The sequence below is a fragment of the Mugil cephalus genome, chromosome 13 (assembly GCF_022458985.1).
Source record: "Mugil cephalus isolate CIBA_MC_2020 chromosome 13, CIBA_Mcephalus_1.1, whole genome shotgun sequence".
Classification (NCBI taxonomy): domain Eukaryota; kingdom Metazoa; phylum Chordata; class Actinopteri; order Mugiliformes; family Mugilidae; genus Mugil; species Mugil cephalus.
This window is the reverse complement of record NC_061782.1, coordinates 16,242,534-16,261,793: the sequence shown is the minus strand read 5'-3', so window position 1 is coordinate 16,261,793 and position 19,260 is coordinate 16,242,534. Positions and strand designations below refer to the sequence as shown.

Below are 19,260 nucleotides of genomic sequence, written 5' to 3'. Positions count from 1 at the left end.
AGGGCCCCCCCTTCCCTGCCTCCCCTGTCTATCTTTCCCGTGGCAGAGGACTGATGCTGTGACTTAGTGAGGACGATCCATTTTAAGAACCATTACAAAACACACCTCTAACGATACTGTGGGACAAAAAGGGGCTCCAATTAAAATGAAATCAATGAGTACCATCCTTACCGGTAGAAGAGGAAAAACACACACACACACCGCCATACTTTCATATTTCTCTTGAAAGATAACCACAATACATTTCACAGGGAGACGTAATGGGGGGAAAATACATGCTCAACTGCGAGTACTTATTTCAATCAATTTCCCGGTGCTGGATTTCACAGGTCACTTGCTGATAACACGCTGTGGAATAATGCCACAGTGTGCTTCTCAAAGCCTACCTGACAAGCTGCCTGACAGTGGGGGAGTGCGAGCACGTGTCACGTCAGCCCTCTAATTGGACACAAGGACCTTCCTCCGTGGAACCTTGTCGCGCTCCACACAAGCTCACAAGGCCTTCAAACCAGGCCCATCTAACTTGGCAACGAGTGTCTGCTCCACTCCTGTGGAGCTAGCGCTAAATACCAGCGTCGTAATGAGACAGGCAGGTATGGGATATGGCTAGTGGATAACATGCTTTGACACATGCTAAAACTGTTGTGCCAACTGGTTACAACCCACTTGACTGTGGCGATGACATTTATAAATGCCTATGTCATCTTTTTCTCGCTGTAGCACTTTATAGTACATGGTGGATGTTTGAAAATGGGCTTTTTTCAAAAAAATAAAAAAAAATCTGCGAGTGGAGTAAAGATTGTAAATAGAGAACTTTAAAAGGAAGTAAATGGCGTGTTTGCAATTCCTCCTCAAAAGCAGATCTGTTTACATACTTCCCTGAATGCCTTTGATTATAGCATATCTTTACTTTAGGCCACACCCCATCACTGAACGGCAACCAGCCGAGCACCAAGCCCAACCCTGCAGGACGGGAAATGAAAAGGAAGCTCTCCATCTGATCAGCTTGTAAGTCTGGGACTTCAAAGTGACGGCAGGGCGGAGAGGAGACGTAAAGGATAGGCCCAATTCACGAGCTGGAATAGCACAAGACTCTATCTGATGTGCTCCGATAAAGACGTCTGTGTTTGTTTATTTAATTCTTTTTTTCTGGAGAGGAGGGTCCACGCTATAACATTTTGTTCCTCTTTCTAAGAGTGGAACAGGAAGTGGGTTTAATTTTGGATTTCGGGCTCGGATATCACTATTTATATCTCGGATTTGCCTGGACAGCTAAAGTTTGGTTCCACTGTACGTGGAAATTAAAACAAGTAAAAAAAAAATAAAAAATGAAGTGTTGAAGTGTATCTACAAAGGGACCATCCCTTTGCTTTATCAACATCTTCCCTTTCCATCCCTCCAGCACTGACATTTCTTGATCTCCACCAGTATTGAGTGAAGCACACATGACCCCTTTGTCCTTATGTTGATGAATGACTGCCTCATACCCATTTTGTCAGATTTTGGTGCAGTGGAGTCGATAGCGTCACCTTGACAAGGAAAGTTTGTGATCCATCAGCCCTCAAGGCTGTCTGGCCACAACTAAGGCCTGGCAAGAACAGCTCACTGTATGGGGGCATCTGCTTCATCCAAAATCCTTCACCCGGTGTGCTGCAGTCTTGTGAGGTCGAACGAATGGCTCTTATTACTGCCGCTTTACAGAGACGAGAAAAAAAAAAAAAGGACGAAAAAAACACTTGACTTGTACTAATAGCTGAGAAGCCATGCTGGTCACCAAAGGTCTGAAGACGAAGTACCCTGTCAGTGCCCAGCTTGGGAAATTAGCAAATAATGTTCCCTTCCCCCTGACAAATGTGTGACAGCTCGCCTTCGCCAATCATTCTCTCCTAACGTTATGATGCATGTCCTGGATCCCCACTGGAGGATACAGGCGAAGTTTACTGACCCTCAATTTACCCATGACAAATGGGGTCCTGGTAAATGTGCGTTTTCTGGGGCGCGGAAGGGGTTCATTTTAAGCAATCCTGGTTATGTGGATGTCACTGATTAGGATAAATAGTGGCTGAGTGTGTTAGGACTGCTTGCAGAACCATATTACCAAGGGTCTGCATCGTTGCCCCTGGAGGGGAGCTCTCGTGGAAACTTGGCTAAGATAGAAAAGCAAAAGCTCTGATGCAATTAGGAGCTCAAATTGAATAAATTGTACGGTCAAGTTTTTATTTATGATTTACTCTTTCATACACTCCTGTAACTACGCAGTAAAAAGGTTAGAGCGCTGCAAATGAGGCTGAAAATTGAGAGGTTTTGTTAAAAAAAAAATATTTGATCAAACCAGCATGCCCTGTTTCTAGTGCTTAATAAAGAGTAAAGTATAATAAAGTATTGACTCAGGTACAGCCAGGACTTTCTCCTTTTGATTTTCTACAACCTTGCTGACAGCTGGTTCTACCAGTCCTGTCCTGACCAATGGATAACCAATACATGGATTAGACAGAGGACAAGCTAGCAAGCTCCAAGGGACAAAGCTCTGTTAGGAGGTAAAAAGGTATAGGCTGTAAAATAGCGAAAATAGGCAATGTGTCATTCTTTTAAAAATGTGCCAATTAAAGAAAAGATATACGCAGCAGTCAGTTAAATACAGCCTACTAAAGTTTTATATAGCACGTCTGTTTGTCTCATTAGTGTTTTAAACATTCAATAGTCAATGGCAACAGGATTATTTGACATACACTACAGGGTGCTCTCTTTCTGAGAATGGATTGTGAGTTTTGGAGCCGTTCCAGGGCGCTAACCCGAGTGAGGACGTGTCCCTCTGCTGTTCGAATTGACTGCAGTCTCCTCTGTGTTGACTCTTGGTAATTTGTGATAATTTCTTAAATTGAGCGAGTTAAATCTCCACAATTAGGGTGGTGGTGCAAGAAGAGTCAACATGAAAAAAAAAAAAGAAGAGAAAAAAAATGTCTAAAAAGGCCCTCCTCTCAAGCCGGGGCTCTCAAGTCACGCTTGAAGCCATTCACTTTGATAACTAGACCTTTGATATGCACATGCTGCTCTCCGGTACGACACCGGAACATTCTGCGCCTTTTAGACAGCTCTGTGTCACTTCATGTCCTTTTCATCCCAGGTAATTTGCTATTGTAACTCCGGGTCATTTCAAATCTATTTGCTCACGCACCGCAATCTGTTCGAGTGCCGTAACGCGGAAAGAAAAGCTACGGTTTGAAATGAGCTGTTTCATTCTTAAATACCCGATCCACTCTCCTGCACTCAATGCATCAGCCACTTCACATTGTAATGTCTGAGAGAAGTAGCTAACATCCTTTCACCTACCAATTACTGTACATATGGAATCAGTGATAGCCAATTCTGGCGTTATGCATTCTGCCCTCTTTAACGGTTTCATTCTCTCAAGCGTCAACCCTTGTACAATCAGGGTGAGCCACACGGGGAATAGACGAGCAGAGGAGCCGGACCTGTCTATTGGTGACTTTCTCTTTTAATTCACCGCACTAATCAATTGTACCTCCGTTGCCTCTAGGGGTAATTGTATCTTTATACTAACTGGAAGTGAGTAGGAACCCAGGGAAGACAGAGAAGAAGAATGGGGGGGAAAAAATCAACAAAGATAGAGAGAAGGGGACACGTTTCCCCAGTAAAACCTGATGGTAATCATCCCAATCCGCTTAGCCTCTGTGACTAATGGGGTCTGTTCTTAAGGGACCTGGCACTTTCACTAGGGTGCTATAGAAGCCATTAATGTCTTAACTTATACACCTTCTCAGGGCTGTGCAGTAACACATGTACGCACACGCGCGTGCGCACGCACACTGGAAGCGAGCGCTCTCTTGCCCTCACACAAACAGACACACACACACACACTCACGCGGCCACACCACACTCCTGTTTCATTATCCCGGTGCCTTGTTGGCCTCTGCTCCGCTCCTGCTAGGGAGGTTAAATGCAGGAGAGCCGGGCCAGACTGCACGGTTGGAGGAGAAGGGGACGGATGGCTGGGGGGGGGGAGTGGTGGTAGCGGTGGTGGAGGTTTCGGGGGAGTGAGAGACGGGGTGAGGGGATGGTGAGGGGAGGAGGGGGGGTTGATGAGAAACAGCTGCCCCGGGATGGAGGGGTCTGGATAGGGATTTTGGGAGGGGGGGAAGATGCGGGAGGTGTGGGGTGGGGGGGTCCCAGCACAGACCTGGCCTCGCCGTGTTCAAGGCCAGGTCTGTGCTGGAGGCCTGGGAGCGCTGGGGGAAGCGAGAGCGCCTGCCCTTGACGCAGCCCTGTTTCACTCTGCCCATCAGAGCTGGAACAGACAGAGGCTTCCAGGTCAGACAGGCTCTGACCCCCGCAACCCCTGTCTCCTCACCAATGATGACAGATAAGACCACCACTTCCCTCTGTTAGCCAAGATAATCAGATCCTTTACTCAGAGTGTGACACACTCCCTCTTCCCCTCACACATACACACTTTCTCTGCCGCGAACCCGCGCTGCACACGCTCGAGAATAACTCCGGGCCCGCTCGTGCACTTAACCTAGATATTGCTTTTCTAATCTGATTCATTAAAAAAAAAAAAAAGAAAATGAAACCACATTTTGGCTTACAAAATCAGCGAATTAGCAGAAAGTATTATCCGCCTCGCTAAAGGACAGATCGAGAGAATGAGTTATCCTAACAGCCCGAGTTTAACAGAGCTTGCCAACGCCCTTGTACGATGGCGGGTCAGAGTGGGGTGGGGGGGGTGGGGGGTGGGATCGAGTTGCACTTGTAGCAGCCCCTCCGCGAAAACAGCTTTTCACTGGCCGTGCAGATCTCACACATTAAACATTCAGCAAGCAGGGCCCTGGTTAGTTGATTATTAGTGCCTGGACTCAGGGTTGAGGGCTCCATCCAGAGAGAGGGAGGGAGGGAGGGAGGGATGGAGGGAGGGGGTACAACTGATGCCTGTAGAAAAAAAAAAAAAAAAAAAAGGAGCGAGAAAAGGAAGAGAAGGTTTTGACTCACCAGTGTAGACAAATCTCCCGGGGGCACCTTTGCAGAACTGCTTGGACTTGTAGGACAGCGTGACTTCCACAACACCAGGGATGTGCCGAGGCGGAGTCTGGACGCGGATGGCGTGGGGAGTTATCAGCTGGATTACAGAGACGGAGAAATAATGAGCTCTCCGCAATAACAGGCGACCGGGCGCGATGCGTTTTTTCACGGCCGGCTTAGGAGGTTTAACTTTTAAAATAATTGTTCTAAAAACTTCTCAGTATGTTTGACAAATTTTTTTAGTCAGGTAAGAGAAATACGAAATACTCCGTCGTACCTCGCTCCATACGAGCATGGTGCCGAACACAACTTGTAGGCCGTCAAAGAAGTTGTCTCCTATGATGATGACGGTGGCTCCTCCAGTGGTCCATCCCTCGCTTGGGCTGATAGCCTTGATGCATGGGGTGGCTGCTTATCCAAGACAAAGAGAAGAGCAAATTCAGCACCTAGGCTTTAACACTCAGGCACATGTCTCTTTCCACTCAGACACATTACTGCATCACCTCGCCCTCCATGTCTCCCTCACAAAGACATATCATGGAAATTGCCGCTGGAGAAAAAAAAAAAAAAAAATGATGGATTTGTCCTTTAAGGCATGAGAATCAAAATCATTTATCAGCGCGGTGGAGTGGTGTAGTTAAGCAGACCCTTCAAATGGTCCACTTCACAAAGGCTAAACGCCAGGCTCGCCAGGAAAATGATTTGATGGAGCAAATTATGTGTCAGGGCAAATGTAGCTATCAGAATTGATTAAGCATGCACCCGCATGTACAGTAAAATTTCAAAGTTGAACACATCTTAAATGAGTCAAGAATACAGGCTGTTAAAGTGGAAATGACAAGCTAAAGCTTTGCTGGTTCATGTTATTCTATTACCTTTGTTCTGCATGTGCAGCACAGTGTAGGCTCACTGAGTGTAGTTTCAGGTTTCATAACGTGAAATGCGCTCATGAATTATTCAGATTGAGTTTTTTTTTTCCCCCTCCCTTCTTTTTGTGATCGATTCAATCCATTTCATATTGTTTATTACAATGCTTTTCATCTGGCATGACTTCTGCTACGTAGCTCTGCCATTCATCAACAGTCCGGGTTGTTATTATAATCTAATTTGAGTGATCTGGTGCCTCACATTCACTGTCATTTGATGCATTACCTTAATATGGTGTTCAGCACAACACCGTGTTTACAACAGAAATAGCATGACAGCGGGCCATAAAATAGCAATATCAAATTTAATCTATTTCCATCAATATCTTTTAATACACTATGAATTTGCGCATGTTTTTCCTACTCCTCAAGATGTGTGCAACTACTTCGGCAAGTTCCCTTTTTTTTTTTTTTTTTTTTTCCCCCTCCTTACAAGCTCACTTCTAAACCTCTATTATCCTTTCCATCCAGTAAGTAAATCACAGTCAGCCATTGTTGTATGGATCACCTCAGACAAGACATCTCCCTTTGTTTGCCTTGCTGTTGGGTCTGTTCGGGTCATGTTTGCTCTCTCTCCCTGCCCATAAAGTGCACACACACACATTGGTACTACAGGGAATCTGACTTTAACAGGCGCTGTTGACTTCATGCTAATCACCTCGTACAGATTTTCATTTGTGAGGCCTGGAGGAGTGACATTTGCTTTCCTTAATTGCGAAGCAGAGCGTCTGAAAGAGGACCAACCCTCTATGGGCATGCTGGGCCCCCTCTAAGGGCCTGACCTTCATCAGTGCGGACGATTACAGCAAATAATTCACCCTTCAAAATTACTGTAAACAAATTGACTTTGGGGATGAGAGCGAGGGGGGCAGGAAGGAGGAGGAGGAGGAGGAGGAGGAGGCAAGAAGAGGGCCTGATGGTGACGGCGACTGTTGGGGGGCAGCTGCAGCCTGAAACCTACGGCGGGCATACACAATCGCGCACACAAACACAGACGCACCACCTCGGAAATCCCAGTGCCCCCTCCCACACACAGAAGGACCCATGGAGAGGCAGCGACTGAGGCCCTAAGCCGTCCACCCTTCTGCCTAAAAATTTGCATATGTCTCAATGCACAGACAGAGAGGGGAGCATGTGCTGAATGGGGACCGTGGCGAAGTGGATTACACAGTCAGCGCAGGCGATCTGATGACAGACACGCACAATGCCCCCTCAGCAGATGATAGGCATCATGAGGAGTGGACGGATGAGGATGCAAAGAGCCGGTGTTGCATCACTAAGTCTTTGCAAACTTTGGGCTAGAGTACGGGAAATTAACTCGATTTGAATTCATATGTCATGGCTTGTTTTTTTGTTGTTTTTGTTGGGGTTTTTTTTGTCCTTCCGTGTGGAATTGTTACCCCGTCCACTTTGTTTGCGTGATTGAATTTATTTCCAGATCCCCTATGCTGTGAATTGACCGCGAGCCGCCCGCCTGTCTGTGATCTGTCCTAATCTTTTCCCTCTCCTGTTAGGGCTAGCAGCGGAGGACGTCAAAACTGATCCCAGATCTGAGCGGAGGAGGTCTAGCTCTAGTATTGTGACACTCAAACAGGTCTGATGTGGCCCCGTGAAGCCGTCCTTTGTTCTGCCTGCTGAAATGTGTTGTAATTGTGCTGTGGGATGTCCAGATGGTCGGTTGATAGTGCAGCTGATGGGATTATACCTTTTACCTCTCCCTGGGCCATCTGTTCCCTTTGACTCCCTCTCTCTTTCTCTCTCCCTCAGCCTCTCTCTCTCTCTCTCTCTCTCTCTCTCCCATACTCTCTCCTTCTCTTTCTCCTTTCCTCCTATCCTTTTCTCCTTCTCTTTCTTCCTCTTAGGCCCAGCAGTCTGGATTCACTTGTCTTTATTGCATAAACCCTAACAGCATTACAGCCACTTGGCATGCAAATGAGGCAGGCGCTGCAGGCTCTGTGCTGAGTCTCCTATATTGTCTGGGGCTCTATAATGGTGCAACTGAGCTAAGGAACGTGTGTATGAGTGTGTGTGAGAGATAGATTCTGTGTGTGTCTGCGCTGTTCGTGTGTGTGTTGGGGAGAGGGTGTGTGGGGGGTGGTGGTGGTGGCGGTGGTGGGTGACACTGTGTGTGAAAGACTCAGCTATTTGTGAGCATGTTTATGCACCTTTGAGCCTGAATCTATACATGTTTGAGTGACAGGCAGCCACAAAGCACATTCGTGTCTGAATGCATAATATGCTTGTTGTGTGACAGTACACACGAGCGAGCAAAAATGTCACATCCACAGGCTGTACCCCGCCTGCGCCAATAGGGGGCAGCACTCATTGATCAACGCGAGGCACAAGTGCAGCGGGAGCCGAGGGGAAGGAAGGATGCTACTCTGTGTCAGCCACATATCTGAGGCTTCTCGCCTAGTGAACTCCGGCGGAAGAATGTGTTGCTAATTTAAAGCACGCTGTCTGTCTGCCTGCTCGTTGTCGGAGCACAGTGGAGGACATGGCTGGAATTACATTTTACGACTGGGTCCCCTTTCCTCTTGTGTCACATCTCTGTTTGTTAAAGGTGACTCAAACAAAGTGAGCGATCGCTGTTGATGCATGATAAATTAGTTTGTTATGGAGCTGAGCCTGGGAGGAAGGGGGTGAGGAGGGATTGAGGGAGGGGGGGGGACTCAACTTGTGAGAGCGCGCGCGGTTAAGCAGAGGGAAGGTGTATTAGTTATTAGACAAAGACATGTTCAACTGGGCGGTTGACAATGGCTTTCTTTTCTTGCTTTACGGGGCGTCACTCTGTTGCTTTGAAGAGTGTGGTGGAGAGAGGAATAAAAGGATGGGTTGGGGTAACCTGTAAAGAACACAAACACACGCACGCACGCACACACACACACACGCACACACGCACACACGCGCACACACACACGTACAAAACACAGGGGGTCCCACGGGAGCGGGGGAACATGGAGGCGAGGGCTCAACCTCTTTAATTGCTCTCCTCATTAAGAAACTGGTTGCTAGGCGATCCACACCTATCGTGTCATAAACGTGAAACACACAAACAGAACGTCAGTGAACATAATGACTTTGGTGCTCCGGGCAGGACTTTAATTATTTGATTTTGTTCTCCAGTAGAAGAGTCATTAATAAAGACAAAAACAAATAGATTAGCTTTTTTCCCCCACTAGGACTGGCGAGCACTGAGATATATTAATTGTCTAGTCCTTTTCTTTTTTTTTTTTTTGTATTATTAGTCGTTGTTGTATTAAACATTACATTTGCTTTTGGTGATAGAACCATTAATGCCCATTAATGTGTAGAGAAGCTTGTTTTAGTCAGTGGTGTATATAAACTGTTTGCCCAGCCCGTAATTGGCCCTTGAAATCCGAAGATAAGCAATTTGCACAACTGGCCCGAGTCAGTTTTTCTCTCTTGCAATCTTTCTGCGTGCGCTCGCATCTGCAAGTGGAAGCCATAAAAGGTCAAAAGGTTATGTTTAGTGCATTTTGCTTTTTGGATTTCCCATGGTTTGGTGGTCCTTCTTTTCTCTCTTTTGGCTGAGAAGGCAATCAGTCTATCATATGGAATCAGTTGGAAGAAAAACAGTAAGTTCTGTTTTTCTCATAGCCCCCCCGCCCCCCTCCTCCTCTTTAACTCACACACACACACACACACACACCATCACCCCCCCTCCCCTCTTTCTGTCTTTCTCCTTCCTCCCCCTGTTTCAGCTCTCTCACAGCTAACTCTGCAGAACCCAATGGCAGGAAATTGACCTCACAGTCAAATTCTTCAGCAATTTGATCATGTTTCACATAAGCTTTTAGGACAAATGTAGGTGCATTAGGAAACTGGAAGTAGCATAACATTCTGAAGTTGGGAATCAGCCTGAGCGTTATCACCATCGTTAGCGATTCTCAAACAATAAACGCGCCCGGGCTTCGCACACTACTTCCAGTCGAGGCATCAACAGCGGGTGTGAGAGAGGCAAAAAAGCAACTTAAAAAGTTTTTTAAAAAAAATGAAAGTGATGGAGGAACAAAAAAGTTCTAAGGAGCTAGAGGCATCTAGGTGTCGTGATCTGACCAAAAAAGATGGGAGGATGTCTGAAAGGAACTGAGAGAGAAAAAAAAAAGGAGCGTAGCAAATTATAAGATGTAAAAATGTGCCTACCATTCTCCAGATAAGGAGGCGTACCTTCTGAAGGGTCGAGTCTGCGAGCCCTTCGCCCATGCTTAGAGTTGTTGTGTACGAACATGTTGTCAGAGACAGCCAAGACATGGCCGTCCACATTGACGGTCGTCGACACGACAACCTGCAAGAGGAGTAAAAGTAAAACATGTAATATAGCAAGCTGTAAGATAAGGATGAGGGATGAGAGATGGTTTGCGTTACATTTAGAGCCTCTCTGAGGACATTTGAGATACACCCTGCAGGAATAGTGCTGCGTCCAGGTACGCGCTTCCGTGCTATGGATTACTATTGTCAAACCTCTTCAAGTGTTTGTACTCTCTGGACATATCGTGTTACAGTTACCTCGCTTCTTGGCCATTTTGCTTTAGCTTTTTAGTGTCTTGCATTTGTGTACAGCTAATTGACTTTTCGATCACTAAAATACCATTTCCGTTTCACCCACTCTCACCGACTGTCATCATAGCCGAAGCTCAGAATTATTGATCAGCTGGTCCATCTGTTTGAGGGTGGAAGGCCTCCCTTTTAAAATATTACTGGAGTCATTAGCAGCTGGACCGTACTCCATCCCATCACTCAACAAACATTTTACTAGGATCAAATTCCAAGCCACACTCCATATTTCATAATGCTTATTTTTGTTGTTGTTTTTTTGGCTACCGCATTCCAAACAGTGAGCCGCATGTGAATGGCCAAAGTGTTTCTGAGCCGGAAACAGAGAGCCCCTCTCAGGTTTGCTTCGCCGGTAAGTGACCTCGGTGTAGCAGTGGAATTTAGGGGGGCGCGTTTTTTTTTTTTTTTTTTTTCTTCTACTTCTTTTTGGTTGGTTTGGGAAGGGTGGGGGTTTAAGAGGAGGAGGGAAGAGAAGGGGAAGTGAAAGAGCTCCATTCTTGTGAGCAGGTTCAGAGCTGGGCCAAGCCGAGGATGATGGATTGGGCCCTTTCTGGCCTCCAGCTGGTTTTGGGGGGTAATAAGTAGAGTGGAAGGCATGCAGAATACACAACTTTGGCCAGAGAAACACCTATGGAGGAGCATCTGGGAAATCAATTTGCGAGAAAAGTGGCTGAGCCGAAGATAAGCCACGATTATTAACCGTAATAAAAAAAAGGAAAAATAAAACCTTGACTCTTTTAGTTGCAATAGTTCACCCGAAAAGAGTGATGCTAAAACTTAGTTCCTGCATTCCTTTTGACACACAGAAGTGAGAGGTTAAAGCCCTTGGTGGCTGTCATGCATCAGTCCACATTCACCCTGAGGGAAGATTTGAGGCGGCAGGGGAGGTCTGATGGTGGTGACATCAGGAGGGGACACCCTGTCTTGTCTGTTTCATGTCTGGGCTTCTTCCTGGAGGATGCTGGCATGTGTGTCTGTCACAGAACAGTGCTGTCAGTGACGGACGCCCTCCTGCAGATCGTCGTTACCCTGATAGGACAAATCACGCTAAACTCTCGCTGTCTCACCTTGACCTAGCGGGCTGCTTGTGGCAAAAAGTGTCTGGGTAGGATGGATGGATGGTTGGATAAATGGATAAGCAGGGGGTCAATAATTTCAAGGCTCGGCGACTTGACACATTAGATGCGTAAAAGTGCTCAATGGTCATGTCCTTTTGGTGTAAATCGCGGCATTCTGTCAGCCCGCAATAATGATGGGTTTCAGATGGCTTAATATGGTTTTCATTGGCTGCATAGAGAGCTGCATATGTGTGACATTAAGTGTATGCATATGTGGGTAAGAATGAGGGAGGGCGGTAGAGGAAAGCAAACATACGCACTCCTAGCGTGTATGCATCCACATGTGTGTGTGTCCGTGTGCGTGCTTGTGCATATGTGTGCAAGGAGGTATGCGTTTCCGCTGCCAGACAGATCCTGAGTTAACACTGTTGTTACATGTGGTTGGATCGTCCTCCCCTCTGCGCTGTGGCTCAGAAAGCTGTCAGGAGCACAATTGATAGCACTCTTAAATCCCATATCCTTATTTGTGTCAGATGGTATTCCCTAATAAATATTCTGTCCAGAGCGCACAGGACAAAATCCCTCACTCTCTCTTCCCCTTGTTTTTACCTCCTTCAGTGCCGATAATAAAAAATGTATTCATATGTGAATCTGTGTCACTGTGACTTAGTGTAGTGTGGCGGCCGTGGTTGTGCATTTTACACCTGTGCGTATCTGTGCCTGCAAAAAAAAGGAATGTGAGACAGACAGTGACAGACAGAGACGGAAATAGACGGAGCGTATGTGTGAAGTAGATTTCAGTCACCTGGAATCTGCGCATGTCTCGTGGATTCCCTGCATTCTTCAGACAGTTCTGATTGCACTTGAGAAAGAACTTTAGGAAGAATCTGCAAGAGAGCACAGAGGACGAGCAGAAACGATTAATTATTACATTCAAATGGAAATGTTTAGAAGCTGCACGCATCCCGTTCACTCGTCCACCACGCCGGGAAACGTGACATTACGCCGTTTCAGTGCCGAGCGTCTTTATTGTTCCTTGCAAATCGAGAGCATCAGCCTCTTTGTGATCTCGTCGTCTCACCTGAGTTCACGGGTCTTTCCTAACACCCATCTGCCACTAACATACAGGAAGTCACTTGATATTCCACCCACCTCTTTAATCCCAGGACACCCCCTGTGCAATTAAAGTTCTCCTGTTCAATAGGGAAGCAAATGAGGCCCACCTGTGACCAGGTCTTGTTTGAAGAGCATCAGGGATAAAGGACCTAACAAGGTGAGAGCGCGCCACAAAACTTATAGTCCTGTCAGGCAATTAGGCGGACACTCCTGGGACCACCGTATGCCACACACACACAGACGCACACACATAAGGCGTACACACACCCATGTACTTGTGGGTGGGTGAGGCAATTATGCCACAAATTACAACCTGGCTAATCGTCTCTGAACAAATGTCACGTCTGAGTGAGATCTGGGTTTGGTTAGTTTGTAAGCCGCCTTCTTCTTCTCTCGCTCGCTCTCGGGCCCGGGCTGAATTTATTGATGAGGCCTCGTCCGGAGCGCTGTACATCAGCGGCGGCCTCGCAGACATAAAATAGTTAAAGAGTAGGAAAAAAAAAAAAGATCAGATGTAACCCAGTGTGTAAAATCTTACGTGAACGCAGAAAACAAAAATGAATTGATTCGCTGTTGTTGTTCTTGTTTTTTTTTTTTCTTCAAATTTCTCCCTGCAGTGTCATGACTGATTGCCCCTTTGCTTTTCCCGTTCGTTATAAATACAGTGCTGGGGTATTTATTTTTCATCACACTGCGCCGGCATCGCTATATGCAACACTGCGGTTTGCATTGTAACACTAAGTTGGCTCACAGGATCACAGTGGCTCATTGGATTACCATAGATTGCACCATAGATTGCGCGGCCATTTCATTCAGCTAAATACAGTGGCTTGTGTGGCCTGTGAGGACGCTTTCACAACACTTAAGACTTCTCGTTCACCCAGTGGGATCCTGGCCAGGCCATAAATCAGAGTCTGAAATGACCCTTCTAACCCTGGCCACATTAACACATGCACTGGTCATTTAGAAGCGTTCTTCGATAGACTCCTATTCCTTGTGCTTCAACCGAGGGCCCAGGAGGGAGACGAGAGGTGAGAAAATATTTTCTCTCCACATCCAAGGAGCTTTGGCTTGGCCATCAATAAAAGACGTTTTAACCCATGCCAGAATGCTGATTGCCTGTCGGTGTGTGGTGAGGCCATAAAAACCTGACTTGTCATTAGTGCATTTCGCTTGATTGTGTTCACTGTGTTTTTCGGGTTGCATCTGTTGGCTGATCATCAAAATGACCATTATGTACTCTAATTCCCTGACCCTGTTTTTATTTCCCCAAAGAGTCATAATGTAGAGCAGCAGACATCTGCGGAAAGCAGACCTGAAATACGACTTTTATTTGTCTGTCGCCTCTCATACAGATTGGGTGAGACCGGGCGGCGTGTGTTTGCGTGTGCGCATCCGCACGCGTGTTTGTGTGCGTGCGTGCGTGCGTGCGTGCGCGTGTGTGTGTGTGCGAGCATGTTCATGCATCACCCGTTGGTAGACAATTTATGTCAGAGCGAGAGATAGAATATATTTCCAAGGCAACGGCTTGACTTCATAAAAGAGACACATTACTTTCGGAGTTAGTCTCCTTTCTTGGCTGCTACGATGCTTTTACATACTGTTCCTGCCGCAGCAAAACCAAAAGTTAAGAAATGATGAACACAAGAACAGGAGTGCCCACGCCATCATAAAGTAGCTCCTTTATGTTTACTGTTATGAAGGCAATTAAGCACAATTTCTTTCCTAAAAAGATAAGCTTAATTTTCATAGTCCACAGCAGTGGCAGAGCTATAGCATCCATTACATTTGAGTTGGTTAAGATCCTCTATGAGCACAGCACAAATTGGTCCTTGGTGAAAAGGAGAGCAATTAAGGCAAGGCCCCTCTCTCTCTCTTTTACTTCTTAAATATCCAAAGAAGTTTGTGCTGGTGTTTTGGCACGCACAGAGACAAAAGGAGGTTGTTTAATTGTTTTTTAATGGGATATCAAGTCGTCGCTGCCATTAGATGTTGGCAATGGAGGGCAAAGGGGGATAGAGAGAAAGAATGAACTGCAATTAGGTTTGATTAAAGCTATCCTTCTCAATAATCAGCTGTTCTGACAGGACAGGGGGACCCTGGTGGCCGCTGAGATGGAGGAAGGTGTTGAGTGATATTAAGGCCAATGAAGGGGATATTAACATGGCTAATTAAAGCTCTTCCAAAGCCGGGAGAGGAGGCTCTCAGTGGACCGCACTGGATGAAATAATCGGCCAAGGCAGCTATCAGTTGGAGGAGAGAGAGAGAGAGAGAGAGAGAAAGGGAGTGCGGGAAGGGGTGGGGTGTGCGGTCCATCTGAGGGAAGAGGTGGGGGGGGGAGAGAGAGGGAGGGATAGTGGGAGGCGTAAAGGAAAACTATGAAGTGTGAAGAAAGACAAAGAGGAAGACATCGACAGGCATATAGAGAAAGGCTTGCAGGGGCAGCCGCGGAAGCTCATTTTGACATCAACCCTCTCTGTCTGCATGCCTGAAGTCTGCCAGTATAACTAAGACCTGACATCAGCTTTTATCTCCGACAGCTAGTCATACAGCTCCACAAATCAACGCTAAAACAATCCTGCTCATGCCTTGGTCTAAGGCAATTAATACGATTCTCCTGTAGTACCTCCATGCTCGCCCGCTGCCGAAGCTACTAATCATGCCATAATGATTTCTCTCCCTCTGGTCAAAGGGGAAATAGATTGTCTCTTTAGTAATGCAGCAGGCTCTGCGCCTTCCACTCCCTGGCTTCACAGACCCGGTAATTGAGGAGAAAAAGGCCGACTTTGGCACTTTGACTGATTTGAGGGCTGCTAGACCCTCTTATCTTTACTCTGATCATTTTAGGCTGACACTCAAAGGAAGACCCATCGCCCTAATTCTAGCTCACCCTCTCCCATCATCAAACAGAGGAGGGCTAGGAAAAAAGAAAAAAAAAAAGAAGAGGAGGAGAGAAGGGAGAAAACAAACAGGCGAGGTGAGCAAGGCCTTCTCTCATTTAAATGGCCAACTTAATTGCCGGGTTGATGTCACTCATGCATAAATGTCCGACCCTTTGATTTGAGTGAAGAGGGCAAATAAGGATAATGTTGTATTATTAAGAAGCCTCTATCGACAGCGGAGGCTGGCTGTGTCCTGTCAATTGCACTCATTTTTTTTTATCCAGTCTTTTCTCTGATTTTTATTATTTTTAATGACTTGTAAAGAATTTAAAGTTAAGCTACCGGAGCTATTGGAAATCTTTTTTTTTTTTTTTTTTTTTCCCGCCCATCGATTCTTTAAATTACTTACTTGGGAGTATAATTTTTTTCTTCGATAGTACACCTTGTTCTTATTGTTCAAAGGAGCTTCCCCATATTTACTTGGGCCGTTACACAATACACTGACAGATGGCCACGGTATCTGTAAGAGTCAGGTATTGACAAGTCTAAGCTCCTGATTGGTGCCCCGGCACTAATGACTAGCATGCAGTGTCCACAGCCGGCAGCCATGACAGTGAGGTCATCCGTTGCAGGGCGGTGAGTATCGATCACCACCCAGCTCCAGCCCATCAGGCCCCAGCTGCCTCCCAAACTCAATGGGCCCCTGTTACAGGAGCCCTGTAAGAAACGGCTCCCAACACCAGACTTACAATCTGCTGACACCAGATCTCTACGCTGAGATAGTAGTACACGGGTCAATAGCGTATCGGATTTCCAAAACGCCAGGGTCTTAATGTCAAGCCTCCCGCCTTCCCTACCTACTGCTCCAGTTATTAGGCACTTCACTGAACTGAATTCAGATCCCTGTTGTGACAAGGCGGAGCAGGTAAAACGAGAAATAGAGACACTTATAGATCTTAATCTTCCCGAACACTTATTTATGTAACTGAGTGGGCTCCGATGTATATGCCAGTCGAGTCCCTGGGAGGCCGAACTGAGCCGCGTGGCCGTTTCTGCCGTGTTCTGGTTCGCCACTGTCTTCCCTCGTCAAGCGGAGCTGTTTTTCTCGCCTTAGCTGAAGTAAACCACAGCACATTAACAATATTTGCTCTACCCCTGTACAAGCGCCGAGGGACCAGACCCACAGATCCTATCACTTCTTTATCAGGGAACAAGTGCCTCACTATCCAACCTTATTGGGTTTGGAGGATTAACCCCTTCCACTCACGGGCTCTGCCCATCTCCTCCGAGAACAGCAAGGCAGATGTCACCGTGATTATTATTGTTCGACATCAAATATCCCAACTACACGTCTCGGAGAATTTATTGGGTATTTCCAAGGCCTGTTTTTTCCCTTTCTGTTGCTTTATTTTTCCAGCTGCTATTGTCAGTTCATTTTGTTGTTTCATATTTCATATTTTTGTTAGTGGTGTGTGTGCTGTGAGGGTGTCACAAATAATTTATGTGCTTCCTCTGCACCGTAAGATGTGGCTGTGTCCCTCCATTCATCCCTCTTTACCCTCTCCAACACCATCCCCCTTTCTCTCTAATGGGCAGAGTGGCATTGACATTATTTCACTTGAGGATCCCTCACTCTGTCAATCCCTCTTCATTTACTCCATGGCTACAGGACTCATTACGGTATCTCTTCCTCCTTCACTCTCTCGCGCACTCTCACTCATTCTCCTCACCTCCTGTCTCGCCCGCTTCCCAGCTACCTCCCTCTCTCTCTCCCTCTCTGGACACTGTTAGTTTCTTACTTAAGAGAATCGCTCGTCTTCACAAATGGTTTCACGTCAAACCCACTCCTAGCTAGCCCCCACTGATTCCCTTCAGGCTTTGGCACAGGTTTACTGTAACAGATTAGACGAAGACTCGGAGCTCCTGCTAACTATCCATCACTTGCTAACAGTGGACTAAGGCTGTGTGCTTTATGCAGCTTTTAGCTCCAGCCCGCCACATACTGCATGTTTAGCCCCGAGCTTTCTCTCTGCCTCTCCTATCCCCTCACATCAAGATACGGCTGGGGCTGTGTACTGTTGCACGCTGCTCTTTGTTTTACTCTGAATACGGCTTCTCTCTACCAGGACTTTGAACACAATATAATAAGACACAAAACATAAATAATTCCGCGTTGTTTTGTCTCGCACGGCCTTGTTGTAAAAACAAATCAAACACTGGTTGACGCTATAGAGCCAACATCATCTACATCCAAACTGGAATTCCTGAATATTACTGAACCTACTCCAGCAGCATGAAAGCCATGTGATGATGATTACTGGTAATGACTAGGACAGCCTCAACAATGTTAGCCACGAGGTTGCTGACATCAACAACGCGGCTCTCAGGAATATTTACGCCGCTCGCCAGCTGGATGGTGTAAAGGTATCTCCAGGTTATTTCTGCACAGGGGGAGAAATATGGCGCTTTGATTACTGGTCAGCACTGGAGCTCGGGGCCTTGAGGAAATACCAGTCAGCACCTCCCTGCTCTAGTGAGATGGAAGATAAGCATATGTTGGAGCGACTGGCCTGGTTGAATAGTAGTATTTAGGGTGTTGAACATGGGGTCCTGGAAGGCCCCAGAGCCCGTTAACAATGAGAGCCATACAGCAGCGCCTCTCTCCCGTGGCACCTTGGAGTGATCAGACCCAGGCGGGGCGCAGAGGAACGCAGCTGTACAGGGAAGGACAGCAGGGGGGCTTTGACCGTTTACAGACAGCCTAACCCAACAGGCCAGCGTGGGGCGGGCGGGGGTTTGATTTGCATGTGTGTGTGTGTGTGTGCGCGCGCGTTACATATAGGTCAGCGAGTCAGCGGTGTTTGCTGTCTGTCCATGCATGCTCAAATGTGCGCGAGTGTATTTCTACATCAGATTATTACTTATGTATAATACATACATCCAAAGTGGCTGTCAGGGCTGGTCAGTCGTCATGAAACGTGAGGCAGTCGCTCTGACATCGCCACCACATTAACGCGCTCTCAGAAGAGAAGAGGCGAAAATAAATAAATAAAAAAATAAAAAATAAAAAAAACACCCACTGCGGACTGTCATGTAGGTAGGTAGGTGAAGGGGAGAGGGGGGGGGGGGGGGGGGGGGACGGAAAGACAGAGAGCGGGTCGGTGCTTAAAGCTAACAGGTAACCTTTCTGTGCACCTAGGACAAAGGCAGGGGGAAAAAGAAAATGTCAAATTAAGAGAGGCCAGGCAGAGAGACGTGGCTGCCATATTTGTGTGAAAGCCCAGTGCTGTTGGCAGCAGAGATGGCTGCTTTCTGATTCATCTGGGGCCGTATGGCAAAGCTTTGTCAGTCTGTGCGAGGTATAAATAATTCAGGGTGAGAGATGGCAATTACAGGGCCCTGCACAACCAAAATGAATATTTTATAAGGACTAAAACTGCCCTGGAATGAATCACACACATGGAGTCACACACACACACGCACACACGCACACACACACTCACGTGCACACACGCGTAAGTGAATGTGCACACACGCATGCACCCAAACACACACAAAGGTAGCACATACGAGCCCTAGCATAGCTGTTGTATTGTTGACAATACAATATATATTAAATAAACCCCTGCTTTTGTGGGCTAATCGTTTTTATTATTCTTGCGT

The 19,260-nt window shown here is 46.7% G+C and overlaps 1 protein-coding gene across 8 annotated transcripts in view; it reads right to left on the bottom strand.

Moving 5' to 3' along the window:
* Window positions 1–19,260, bottom strand: part of ebf3b (EBF transcription factor 3b) — a 68,186-nt gene that overhangs the window by 15,803 nt on the left and 33,123 nt on the right. For 2 of the 8 annotated variants that reach the window (XM_047604109.1, XM_047604113.1), the window contains exons 7-10: window positions 12,405–12,486; window positions 10,131–10,272; window positions 5,315–5,448; window positions 5,008–5,134 (exon numbers count right to left, since the gene is read on the bottom strand). In XM_047604109.1, coding sequence (XP_047460065.1) covers window positions 5,008–5,134; window positions 5,315–5,448; window positions 10,131–10,272; window positions 12,405–12,486 — 485 coding nt within the window. The remainder of the gene's footprint in view (window positions 1–5,007; window positions 5,135–5,314; window positions 5,449–10,130; window positions 10,273–12,404; window positions 12,487–19,260) is intronic. The other 6 variants (XM_047604110.1, XM_047604114.1, XM_047604111.1 and 3 more) reach the window with 3 other exon arrangements.